This window comes from Phocoena phocoena, chromosome 1 (genome assembly GCF_963924675.1).
Source record: "Phocoena phocoena chromosome 1, mPhoPho1.1, whole genome shotgun sequence".
In the NCBI taxonomy this organism is placed as follows: domain Eukaryota; kingdom Metazoa; phylum Chordata; class Mammalia; order Artiodactyla; family Phocoenidae; genus Phocoena; species Phocoena phocoena.
This window is the reverse complement of record NC_089219.1, coordinates 14,752,244-14,765,076: the sequence shown is the minus strand read 5'-3', so window position 1 is coordinate 14,765,076 and position 12,833 is coordinate 14,752,244. Positions and strand designations below refer to the sequence as shown.

The 12,833-nt window shown below is 57.7% G+C and overlaps 1 protein-coding gene across 3 annotated transcripts in view; it reads left to right on the top strand.

Annotated features, from left to right (window-relative positions):
* Nucleotides 1-9,151, top strand: part of CAPZB (capping actin protein of muscle Z-line subunit beta) — a 133,961-nt gene extending 124,810 nt beyond the window's left edge. For 2 of the 3 annotated variants that reach the window (XM_065894041.1, XM_065894031.1), the window contains exons 7-9: nucleotides 3,183-3,248; nucleotides 3,899-3,975; nucleotides 8,303-9,151. In XM_065894041.1, the coding sequence (XP_065750113.1) occupies nucleotides 3,183-3,248; nucleotides 3,899-3,975; nucleotides 8,303-8,390 (231 nt within the window). In that variant the 3' untranslated portion in view covers nucleotides 8,391-9,151. Of the gene's footprint in view, nucleotides 1-3,182; nucleotides 3,249-3,898; nucleotides 3,976-5,367; nucleotides 5,481-8,302 lie in introns of all 3 variants that reach the window. The other variant, XM_065894049.1, reaches the window with a different exon arrangement.
* The last annotated feature ends 3,682 nt before the right edge of the window (nucleotides 9,152-12,833 follow it).

The following is a 12,833-nucleotide window of genomic DNA, read 5'->3' as shown; positions in this document are numbered from 1 at the left end:
CCGATCATTTGAGCATCTCACTCAGTGTCTCCTGTTTGGCCAGCCCTCAGCCAAACGGTCTTGCCAGAACCAGGCGTCTTCACTCTGAGACTTAGTCTCCTGGCTTTGAAAGGGCCTTGCAAGGCCGTGGGTTCCAGACCATCTCTCTACTCCAGATCCCCCTCTTGTAGCATCTTGACAAATGGCCACCCCGTTTCTCCCCAGACACTTGCAGGGACCCAGGGCTCATTGCTCTGTGAGCAGATGCAGATATAATAACAGAGAGCTCCGTCGCCCCTTGGCAATGACATGGATTGCCGGACATGCCCTTGCTAGATAGCCGGGCCCTCAGAGCGTGGCCAGGACCTCCCGAGTCTTTCCCCTCCTGGCCTGAGATATCCAAATTCTTTCCCATTTCTTGGGGTCAGGGTGTTCAGACCTTTTAAGCAGAAGGACTCCAGTTCGCCCACGGCTCTCTGAAAGCCCAGACTGCGTCCAGCCCTGTGGACGTGGCTGGGCTGGGACGGAACGGGGGGCCCTCCCTCAGCAAGTGACGCAGCCTCGCCCCTGCAGCTTCGTTGTGTGATGGGGGGCACGCCGCCCCTAAGCTGGGCTCCAGTAATACAGCTTCCTTTTGGTCCCGTCACATTCTTGTCAAGCTTGAAATCACCTAAAACCCACAAGTCTCTTCACTGGGCTTGTTCCTCATTTTGTTCTCGGTGAGATTAATGTTTGAGCCAAAGCAGGTGGTTTGCGTTTGCCTTGGTGAAGGTAGTCAGCACGCTGGGGCTGGAGGAGCAGAGCTGCGGGGTCAGGCGGGGCTGTCATCTGGGCAGAGCACCTGACACCTTTAAGCTTCGGCTTCCTCGGCTTTAAAGTGGTTCTTAGGAGGACCAGGTGGAGTGAGGTCGCTGCCGCCAGGGAGTGCTGTACTCTGCAGCTGACCCGTGTCTCGGGGTCTCATCACCTCCACCCTTGATGCTGGCAATAGGATCCCATGAACCCTCTGCACTGCGCCTTTCTTTAAGTCCTGGACAAACAGGTAGACCCAGGGCCAGGTAGAGGATCGTGCGAGATGCCCTGGAGGCCACCCTGGGAACGTGAGCGGGCTGTCGTCCAGCCTCGGCCACAGGATCTTAGATGGGAACCTGCCACGGTGATGTGATCTTAGAGGAGCCCTCTGTTCTTCAGCCCAGCATCCCCATCTCAATAGGAAATTGGAGAGTCTCGCAGCAGGTCATGTTCATAGCGAGCCCGTGCTGGCTCCTGGAGTATCTGATTTGAAAGTGTGCCGGCAGATGATTTTTTGTAACGGTCCCATCAGAAATTGTTGTCTGGATCAGTGTCAAGCCAGTGTTTAATTTCCAACTCCACTCTTCCTTCTGTTATGGAAGTGGGGTCAGCCTCTGCCCTCCGCCAGTGTTCTGGCACCTCTGAAGTGTGCCGTAACTTTTCAGGGATGTCTCTGTCACAGAATCGGATTTTTCTGACCCTGAAACGTAATCATTTAAAGCGACTTGGTTCTCTCCTACCATCTGCGGCTTTGTCTCCCTCCTAACTGGGTCTTTTCTACCTTTCCCAGCCTGGAAGTCACTCTCCCTAATGGGTAAGAGAAGTAAAAGCAGGTGAGACTGGGCAGAGGCCTTTAGCCTCCGAACAGACGCACCCCAGGCCTCTGCCCCGTTCTTCCGGTGCTCAAGGTAGTTAACCTTCCACCTTTGCTCTGCTTTCTTCACTAGTCTGAATTCATTTTGAGCTCTAGCCTTCCTGATCCAGTTCCTGTCTTCTCATGCTGTTTCTTGATTGCCTATTTCAGCTTCCAGAGTTTTTTGTATTTTTTTAGACTTTGTATTTGATGTTGGAGTATAGCTGATCAGCAGCGTTGTGATAGTTCCAGGTGCCTAGCAAAGCGACTCAGCCACACGTATACATGCAGCCATTCTCCCCCAGACTGCCTCGGCTTCCAGGTGTTATTTCAGTAACAGTGGTGAGGGACTTCCCTGGTGGCCCAGTGGTACAGAATCCGCCTTACAATGCAGGGGACGCAGGTTCAATCCCCGGTCAGGGAACTAAGATCCCACATGCCGTGGGGCAACTAAGCCCGCACGCTGCAACTACTGAGCTCGCGCACCTCAACTAGAGAGCCTGCGTGCCGCTAACTACAGAGCCCACCCACCCTGGAGCCTGCTCACACCACAACTAGAGAGAAGCCCGCATGCTGCAACGAAAAGCCCCCGTGCCGCAACTGAGACCCAGTGCAGCCAAAAATAAATTAATTAATAATAAATAAATCTTTCTAAGTAAATAAATAACAGTGGTGACCGTAGCTACACTTCCACTCGGTTTAAACAGCGTTTATGCACTTAGCACTCTGCTAGGCACCTGTGAAGTGTGAAACAGGTACATACATCTGCCCTTAAGGAATGTATAATCTTGTGAGGGAAGTAAGCCTTAAACACAGGGTGGAAGTTGGGGGAGAGCTCCGCATGCGTCGTGACTCAGCGCTCGTGTCAGGGTCATCAGTGCCTTCTCCCCTCCCTGCCCCCTTTCCTTTTAATACTCAGAGTACTGACCCCTGGGCCAGAACTGTCCCGCTGGATCCCACCTCCTCTTAAACCCCCTCTGTCGTAACCAGGGATGCGGATTGAGATTCTCTTGTTCATGTTCCACACGGTCACTCGGCCGGCCCTGCAGCCTCACACAGTAGAAGGAATGTAGGCTTGGAAGTAAGCATGGCTTTGACCCAGGCTCTGCTGTCACTCCCTGTGTGACCTTGGGCAGGCCACCCCATCTGTCTGAGCCTCGGAGTCTCCTGACGCCCGGGTTGCCTGTCCCTCCCTCCGTAGCTGCCACACAGGCACGGCAGCGGCACGGCACTTTGGGGGCTCATCTGTGACGTCAGGCCCCAAGCTGAGCCTGTGCCTGGCAGGGGTGGTCACCTGCGCCCTCCCTGCTGTGGGCTGTGGAGGTGGGGTGTGCTCCACAAGGGCGGAGCGAGACTCTCCCCTGGAAGCGGGGCCTCAGGGCTTCTGCGGGCCGGACTGTCTGCGACCTGAAACTTGGGTTGCCTTGTGCTGGGGCTCCCTCACTGGAAAAGTGGCCTTCAACCCCCGCCAGCTGGCCCCGGGCCTGCCAGCAGGGAGAACAGGCCCTGGGCCCTCACCCGGCTCTCTGACCTAGAGGAACATTCTGTCTCTTTGCAGATGGAGAAGGATGAAACCGTGAGCGACTGCTCCCCGCACATAGCCAACATCGGGCGCCTGGTCGAGGTGAGTGGGCCTCCTGCTGCCACGGTTCGCCTCCACCGCATGGGACGTTCGCCCCTGGAGCCCGGCTGCCGGCCTCCCTTGCTGCTCCCTCGCAGCTCCGCAGCAGCCAGCAGCGCATTTCTCATGTTTTGCCCTGGCCTCGTGTTTCCTGAGCCTTCTGATTTGGACGCAAGCAGGGCCCAGCTCCAGAGGCACCCCCTCTACTGTCCCCCAAACACATGCACCCTGAAGACTCAGCTCGGGAGGTCCTAAGTCCTGTCTCCCGCCGTCCAGTGGGTGCGAGCGGAGACCTGAGCTCAGACGGGAAGCAGATCCCGGGAACACCAGTGGGCTCTGGAGGGGGAGCTTGAGCTACACTTCAGCTCCCCCTTTCCCACGCCACCTGGAGGAAGGGGGTGCTCTCCAGCTGCACGGGGTTGTTCACAGAGCTGGGGGGAGGGCTGGTGGGTGGTTGAGTGGGGTGGGCCAGCTCCCAGTGAGGGTCAGCCTGGGACACCGGGACTTGGTACTGGCGTCCTGGGCGCCAGGATGGGGAGGCGCTCAGGGCACACACTCACGTGCCTCCACCCTGCGGTCACAGCGGGGACTGCAGGGGCGCGGGCGGGAGGAGGGAGGGCGTTCCCGTCAGTCTCACCGGCCTCCTTTTCCAGGACATGGAAAATAAAATCAGAAGTACGCTGAATGAGATCTACTTTGGAAAAACAAAGGACATCGTTAATGGGCTAAGGTAATGTACCCCAAAGCACGGGCTTTGGAACCAAAAAGGTGTGGATTTGAATCCTAGGTCACTGCTTAAGAGCTCTATGGCCTTGGGCCTCTGTTTCCTCCTTTGTAAACCAGGGCTGAGGTATCTATCCTCCTTATAGGGTTGTTAATGCAGGTTTTGCAAGGGTAAAGCCCGGCATACAGAGTGTGTACTCAGGATAGATGTGGGAATCAGAGTAGACTTGCACCATTTCTGTTTCCTGGGGCCCATTCACCTTAACAACATCGGTGCCCTTGTCCCTGGAGTCACCTCTCGGTCCCTCAGGCTGAGTCCCACCTAAAGAATCTGCCCGGCCCCTTCGGCTCCTGGGCCTGAGGATACCTCCAGATCAGACCCTAAGACGCAGGAGGGCATGACACCACCAGCACAGAAAGAGCCCCCCGACCTGCTGCTTTCTGGAGAGGGACCCGCCACCCTGGGGTCCTCTCAGGGCTGTTGGCTGCCCCTCCCCACACGTCTTGTGCCCTCGGTTCTTCAGCGTCGGCCCAAGTGAAGGCCGAAGGGGGCTCAGGGGCTCGCTGGGTCCTCAAGGTCATGGTGGGCAGGGTAGGAGGCCAGAGCCCTTTGGGGGGGTGGGTAGTGGAGGCCGCTGTGGAGCGAGACGGGCCTTGGAGTCGGGAGGCCGGGATCTCATGCAGCCTCTGTCAGCCAGAGCCGTGTGACCTTCGACCAGGGATGACTCCCAGTGGCCCTCCGGCCGTCCAGGAGCAGGGCTGCCGAAGGGAGGGGTGGGATGGAGGCCGGTGTGCGGCCCTACACCACCACGCGGGTCCAGGGGCTAACGCTCTGCCCGTGGTTTCCTGTAGTCCTCCACTGTGGACAGATCTCTCCTTTGGGAACAAGGAGAGGCAGGAAGCAGCTCTGGTTTGTGAATCTGTCCAGGAGACAGATGTTTTAGTCTTTCACTCATAGAGTTTTAAAAGATGGGGCCCACTTTGGACTCATCATCTTTCTGATTTCCTCCCTGCCTGTGGGGGACGTGGTCTGGCCCCCAGTGGGTTTTATTCCACCCCCAGAGCATTGCTCTCCTCTGGCTGTTGAGCCTGGGGCCCCTGAGCCAGCCACACACCCGCCTGGCCTGCAGGGCCCCCGGGCATTGGCTGACAAATCGGAGAAAGCCGCAGAGAGCCTGCGGGGTGGTGGCCTGAGCCCCTGAAAACCGTGACTGCCGCCCGCAAGAGCCCCGCGGCCAGAACCTCCCCACCACAGCCCCTGAGCGGCAGCGGCCTTGGTGACGCTCCCCTCTCTCTTCTGCCTGTGTGTCCCCAGCACGTCCTCTCAGCTGTCGCCCCGTGTGCTCCTGGGCCCTGTCCTCCCCCTCCCGCTGCACTCACCTCTGTGCACTCTCTGTAGATCTGTTGACGTTATCCCCGCCAACCCCAAGTTCCCGCAGCTGCAGAGGGAGCTTTCCCAGGTGCTGACGCAGCGCCAGAGCCACATCCAGCCTGATAATTAAGCCGCTCCAGGTACACTGCCTGAGAGGCCTGAGCGCCGCCCCACTAAACAGGACTCACCAGCCCGCCGAGACCCCGCCGGACCCTTAAACACCACTAACCCCGTGTCCGCTCGGCTGGGAGCAGCCCCCTTAACGTGCACACTCGCCCCGCCCCGCGTTACACGGACCTGAATCACGTGTGCGGTGTGTGTGCTTTGCACTCTGGGCGGGGCCGCGTGTGAGGGGGGGCCGTCTGGGCTTCTGCCCCTGAGCAGGCCGGGCATCGCCCGGCATCACCGTCGCCTCTCCGGCAGGAGCCGCTCGCCTGCGCCGCTCCCGGTGGCCTCCCGCTTGGCCGGCGGCTTTGGCGGCCTCTCTGCTGTGTGTGCAGCCGGGGCTTCGCCAGCTGTCCACCAAGGATCCCAGAAGCCAGATGAGCCCCCTTCTCGGTGGGAGATTGACTGGGGCAAGCCGACCTAAAAGGGGGCGGTGTATCGCCCTGAGTCTGAGGATGGAACACAGAGTGCGGCTGTAATCCCCGGGCTGGGCCCGGTGCCCCCAAGACGGGTTGCCGCTGGAGCCGCTGGGACCGGCATAACCCTCTGCCCCTGGCGAGCTGCAGCTGTCCTCCTAAATGCCTTACGCCGATGGAGGGGCAGCAGTCTGGCTGTAGACGATGGCCGAGGACCATGACTTGAGCTAGTGACAGATACAGATGTGTGAAAGCAGTCAGCATCCCCGGAGAGGAGAAGGGAAACTGGTTTTAATAAGAGGCGTTTGGAAACCCAGCTGGGCAGGGCTGTAGGGCCTGGGCTTAGGGGCTTCTTCCTAGGCCCAGGGGCTGGACTCGGAGACCCTGACCCGGAAGAGGCCCAGTGTGGGGGACAGAGGTGGGGCACCCGTGCAACCAGGCGGAGCGGCTCTTCTGCAGCCGTGGGACCGCAGCACAGTCTGGTCTGTGTGTGTGCCAGCATCAGGCCTGGGGCATCTGTCAGCCTCCAGCCTCATGCTCGGACCGTTACATTCCCATCAGAGCATTAAGAAACCCCCTTTTAAGGCGTTCCATATGGTGCAGTTTCCTCTCCAGCCCCTCAGCTTTTAGGGTGGGTCTAGAATCTTCTGGATCCCTCACCTCGGCTAGTCCTGTGGCCACCCACTGGAGGCTTTCTGACATAGACCCCCTGCAGCAGTGGGCAGCCTGGCACCTTCTGTCCAGGACAGGCCCTCCTTCCCACCTCCAGGCATGGGTTCCAAGCTGCTTGGCAGTGACCTTCCCGAGCTCCTTTCCCTAAACGAGGGTCCTGCTCCTTGCACCTCCAGCCGTTCCAAGCCTAACCTCCTGTTCCTTACCTGGTTCTAACTCTGGAACTTTCTCCTTTGGGGGGTAGCGGGGGGCTGGGCATGCTCCTTCCCAGAAGAGCCAGCGCCCAGTCGGGCCGGGGTGCCGTGGGAGCCACCACTTCGCCCACCGCATCCTCCCACTGGGCAAGTTAGCCTCCCATTGGGAGCTTTCCAGAAGCCCGTGGTGGGCTGGCTGAGGTTTGCAGCCCGAGGGCCACCAGGGCTGGTGCCTGACCCTTCCTTTGGCCGTCGCAGAGCAGAGCAGAGCAGAGCAGAGCAGAGCAGAAACACTCAGAAGTGTGTGTTCAGCAGCATCGACCAAAAGTGTCAGCGTTTCTCATGGGAAGTTTTGTAGCCGCACATAGACTCTTTCAAAGCCTCGTCTCTGCCTCCTTCTTTACCATCTTGGGGGCACTTCCCATGATGTTTCTAGGACTCAGTAGCCAGAATTCCACGTGGGATGCTCCTGGGTCCTACTTGATTGTATTTCACCCATATTCAGTGGTGGGGGATTATTTTTTGGTCTCTCCTTCCCATTCTGTTTCACGGCCAGTGCGTGTCAAGCGTGACATTCCCGTGGCTCCACAGCATTCCTGCAAGGTAGCCTTCCACTCTTTCTTTCCACTGCTTTGAAACCGTTAGGAAGTTTATAAATAGTTTGGGAAGTTCCTGGTTAACCCACACACCGAGGAAATCTGACAAAGTGACCATTAAGGTCATTGCCAGGAGCATTTCCCTGAGCCTCAGTTTCCTCATCTGTAAATTGGGAATAATGCCCAGACCCCTCCAGAACGCTTGTGAGAGTGAAGTGTGCCTGAGAAGCACTCTGTGAACTGTACAACCTCTACAGAGGTTAGCTGTTGTTCGCTGTCTGACCTGTGCGTAAGTGCACTCCCGTGAACATTGCCCCACAAGTTCAGGACTTGACAGCAGCGACCCAGGGCCACTTACCTGTCCCCTCCTGCCTCTTGAAGTTCAGGCTGAGGGATTTTCTTGGCCAAGTTAACAGCTGATGGTGCCTTGCAGCCGAAGCCTAAAAGTGCCTGCCCGCAGGTGCTGCCCAGGCAGTGGGCTCAGACGTCCGAGGTGCCGGTTCCTAATGCTCGCCGGGTGGCCAGCCCTGCACGCCGTGCTTTGTAACGGGGTCCTTATCTCTCGGCCTCTGGCCTGAGTCCACAGCTGGGCTGAAGCCCAGACGGTCTCTGCTGTGGCGTGCTTGGAGGCCCACTTCTGATTCAGGCTGACATTGGGATCTGTGCCCCAGAGTCCAGGTCATGCCCAGCCTGGTGCAGACGTGGGCCGTGGCCTCCCCCGCGGGGCCGGCCTCGGGCTCTGGGCCCCTCTGCCCCCTCCGCACAGCTTGCAGCTCGCACTCCCAGAGGATGGGGAAGGGGGCACCCAGCCCAGTGACCCGGCCCCTCGCCCTGGACGCACCGGCAGGGCAGCCCTCGGCCCCTCGCCGCTGCACTCTTCCTGTTCAGCCTGCTAATGACGGTTCTTCTCCCCGGGCAGGTCTGTGCAGACTTTTGCAGACAAATCAAAACAAGAAGCTCTTAAGAACGACCTGGTGGAGGCTTTGAAGAGAAAGCAGCAGTGTTAAGCCTCTTCTTCCCAACTAACCGGACACGCCGCCGTGCGCTCACTAGATTCCTTTCTTAGAAACTCGTTTTCTGCTCCCTCCCTCGTCCCTTCCTCCCCCCCCCAGGTCACACAACAACTTGCATCACCACTGCACAGCGCCATGTCTCCCTGAGAATAAACCCTATGAACACCCTTCTTGTCTCTGAGGCCTACTTCCCACCACATTTTGCTATCAAAACTCAGTATTTCCATAGAAACCATGTTTTCTGTTTGCCCCGGCCCCCCCGTCTCTCCACCACCACCCATTTATAGGCATAAAATACACTGTCTGTCTGCCTCCCTTCCCTCCCACCCTTTTGTTACATTGGTGTAAAAAATGTAAAACAAAAAAATTTTATGAAATAACTGTGGTGTGTGAAAGATAGAAGAAAAACTGGAAATCTGATTCCACGTGTGTTTGGGAGTTGCTTGGGGTTGGGGGTTGGCGGGGACAGGGGACAGCTCTGGGAGAAAGGAGAGGTGGCCCTCAGCGTCGTCCCGCACGCCTGGCCCCTGTCCCGCGGAGACCACACGGTGGGGGGCGGGGACCTGCGGACCGTCCTGCTCTTCTGGCCAGGTGCTTTTCTGTCAATTTTTATGGAATGCAAAAGGAGTTTTTGTTTTATTTTGTTTTTTTGTAAAGCTTAAAAAAAAATCTACATCTTATACTTGAGCTTCCATACTTAAAAAAAAAAAGGAAAAAAAGAACAAAAAAAATAAATAAAAAGAAACTGGGATGCAGTTAGCACTGGCCTTGTGTTCTTTCTTGCCTGCCTCGCTGTCCAAGCATGTGTGAGCTCGGCTGGGAGGGCTGACCCCAGTGGGGGCGTGGGGGTCCTTGCAGATCTCCAGCGGCTTCTCTGGGCCCCCGCTCCGCGCAGACCCTGCCCCACCTGTTCTGAACAGCTGGGGCCATCCCATCATCAGGTGTGATGGGATGGGGGCTCTCCCCACCCCCTTTCATTTCAGCAAACACCTGCTCTGCGCAGGCATGTCCACACTCGTCCCGCGCCACCTTCACAGCCCTGGGTGACGTGGGCAAACAGGTTGGGGTTAACGTGCCCAAGGTCCCTCCGAGCCGTACGTAGTCCATGCTCTCCCGGCTGACACCAGGGCATCTTGGCAGGGCAGTCGGGCCCACACCCCGGTGAAGCCCCTCTGGTTTGAGGTACCTGGGTCCCTGACACGCCTGTCCCCGAATCCTTGGGCCCAGCTCCTCTCTGCATGGTCTGATGAGAAAGTTCCCAGATGGGGCACATCTTTACTGAGTGCAGAGTACCACTGAGATAGAGACGGGGAACAGGAGAGACACCTCCGTGCAGTGCCTTTCAAGGAACTTCAGGTGGAGAAGATGAGGGAGGCGGACAGGTGAAGGCCGGAGCTCTGTCAGTGGACCCAGAGCCCTTCTCCAGTGGAAACGACATCCTCGTGGTAGAGTGCTTGGCACAGATAAATGAGTTCATGTTTAGCAGGGGTTCGATCACGTGACCAAAATAACACTTGGAAGCCAGGAACTGTGACTGTGATGTATGCCAGGCCTGATCTGACTCTTCTGAAGTCTTCCATCACTGGAAGAGCCATCACTGCTGTCTTTTGCTGCTAAGTCAGGCCAGTGAGCTTAGGGACACTGGGCCCTGAGACCGGGTTTCCTCAGTGAGGGGCAGCCGGACCCAAGTGGCAGAAGAGGAGTGTGTGCCCCTGGCTCGGGGCCACCTCCCAGCTGGTCCTTTCCCCACTCTGTGGGACCCCACCCGCCCGAGGGGTGGCGTAGGCCTTGTGGACCTGTTCACGGCCCCTCTTGCTTCTCTGGTGCCACCCCCTCCCCGCAGCCTCGGTGCAGTGGGGCCATGGCGTTCCCTCATCCCCACCGGGTGACCCACAATAGGCCAGTTACGATGCTGTCTCTTGAGAGACTGATGCTGAAACAGTGCCATTTCATTCCCACCAGGAATGATTCCCGGAGCTGTAGTGCCTGTCCTGTCCTTCCAGACACCGATGGCTCACCTCTTAACCTTCCCTCCTGTGAGCCCACAGCCGGCCAAGAGCCTCTGCTGCTTGCTTAGCAAGTGGGCTTCTGCTCCTGGGAACCAGTGAGCCCTAAAGAGGCTGGAAGAAAAAGGGCACCTGTGTCCAGCATCTACTGAGCCAGTCACTGGGCCTGGGGGCGGCCTTTGCTCTGAAGCCTCAGAACAAGCAGAGGCAGACAGCCTGCTCCCACTGGGCTATGCGGCCTGGAACTAAGATCACACATGCCATGAGTGGCAAAAAAAAAAAAAAATCCCAGGTTCACTAAGTAACTAAGGGGACCCTGGGCTGGGAGGGCCTGGGGCCAGGCACTGAGGATGGGTCTGTGGGCTAGTCCTTCCTTGTAGATGCCACCTGCCTGCCCCCTACCTTGAGGTTTGGGGTGCCCCAGGCATTTTCATAGACGGCATCTCATTCAATAGCTAACACGTAGACAAATACCGTATGCTATCACTCATATGTGGAATCTAACTTTTAAAAAGATGCAAATGAACTTACTTACAAAACAGACAAAGATATCGAAAACAAACTTAACAGTTACCAAAGGGCAGGAATAAATCAGGAGCTTGGGGTGAACATACACATACTACTATACATAAGACAGATAACCAACAAGGACCTACTGTATAGCACAGGGAACTCTATTCAGTGTTCTGTGATAACCTATATGAGAAAAGAATCTAAAAAACGAATGTACAACAATCACTTTGCTGTACCCCTGAAACTAACACAACATTGTAAACCAACTATACTCCAATAAAATTAAAATTAAAAAAAAAAAATAGCTAAGGGACTTCCCTGGTGGCACAGTGGTTAGGAATCCGCCTGCCAATGCAAGGGACACGGGTTCAAGCCCTGGTCCAGGAAGATCCCACGTGCCGCGGAGCAACTAAGCCCATGCGCCACAACTACTGAGCCTGCGCTCTACAGCCCGCAAGTCACAACTGCTGAGCCCACGTGCCACAACTACTGAAGCCCACACACCCAGAGCCCGTGCTCTTCAACAAGAGAGGCCACCGCAATGAGAAGCCCACGCACCACAACGAAGAACAGCCCCCGTTCACCGCAACTAGAGAAAAGCCCACGTGCAGCAACAAAGACCCAACACAGCCAAATAAATAAATTAACTAAAAAATAAAAAAAAAATTAAAAATAGCTGACATGTAAAGCCGCCAAGGCAGGGATCTTTGGGGGTGACTGGCCCAGCCTCCTGCTCCCCGTGTGGGTCCCGAGGGAGAAATTCTCCTGGACCAGTTACCAGGGCAACTGTTTCCTAAGTGCAGAGCCTGGGCCTGAAACCAAAATGCTAGGTCCACACTTCAGGTGGGAGGAAGGTTCTCATCCCTTCAGGCCACACCTAGAGGTGAAGGCCCTACCAACGCTTGCCTGCAGCCAGGGGAGAAAGGCAGTCCACCCAGGACCTTGCACCTCAGGGACCCCACCAGCCGGTGAGCACGGCCCAGTCCGGACAGTGGAATTGACTGATGGTCACACTGGCCCTTCTGCTCTTTGGGAGGAACACGGGGAGGGTCCCAGTACTGGTGGACACGCTGACGAGCCTTCACCCGGCACGACAGGCTTGCAAGCCTGTCCCGTTTACCCACTGCCACGACGTCCTCCATCAGACAGGGCGTGCCAGTGTCTCCCCCATCGGACTGGGGCTTTCATGAGGAGGAAGGAACCACAGCTCTCGGCAGACTGGGTGGTGCCTGCAAGCAAGAGCCATCACCCCATCACCCCCACCAGGGCAGGGGCTGTGACATCGCGTTCTTTCTTCCCCACCCAGCTCGAGCCCAGGCCCACACCTGGGTTCACACTGCCAAGCTGAGCCCCCAGGTCCTCAGGCCAGGAGGGCACTCGGCCAGGTCACGGCCCTGGGTAGAGCCAGATCCTGGCTGCAAAGGGCACTGAGCCAGCTGGGGCGGGCGTGGGCCCTGGGGGTGGGAGGCACCACGCAGAACAGTGGAGAGGGGGCCTGAGCACAGCAGGGTTGCGCCGCCCCCGAGGACAAGGGTGAGGCTGGACGGCACCCGGCCCTGAAGCCCTGGACCCCCAGCCAAGGGCGGAGGCAGGGATGGGACTCCGAGGGCCGGGTGTGGGATGGCCCCCGCAGCTGAGGGACCTCATGTGGATAGAACAGCTGCCACTCGTAGCTGGGGGACCTTGGGGAAGCTGCTTAGTTCCTCAGAGCCTGTTTTCCCATCTGTCATGTGGCTGTGATGACTGCACCTGCGCCACCTACCGCAGTGGGGGTTGTGGGGACCGAGCGAGCGAGGGTACAGCCCAGCCCCGCCCCGCCCCGCACACAGCAAGAGCTCAATAAACGTCAGCTGCAGGCCAGGTGACACCCAGGGTTCTGCAGGCCCACCCAGGACAGGGCTGAGGCGCTGCACCCCAC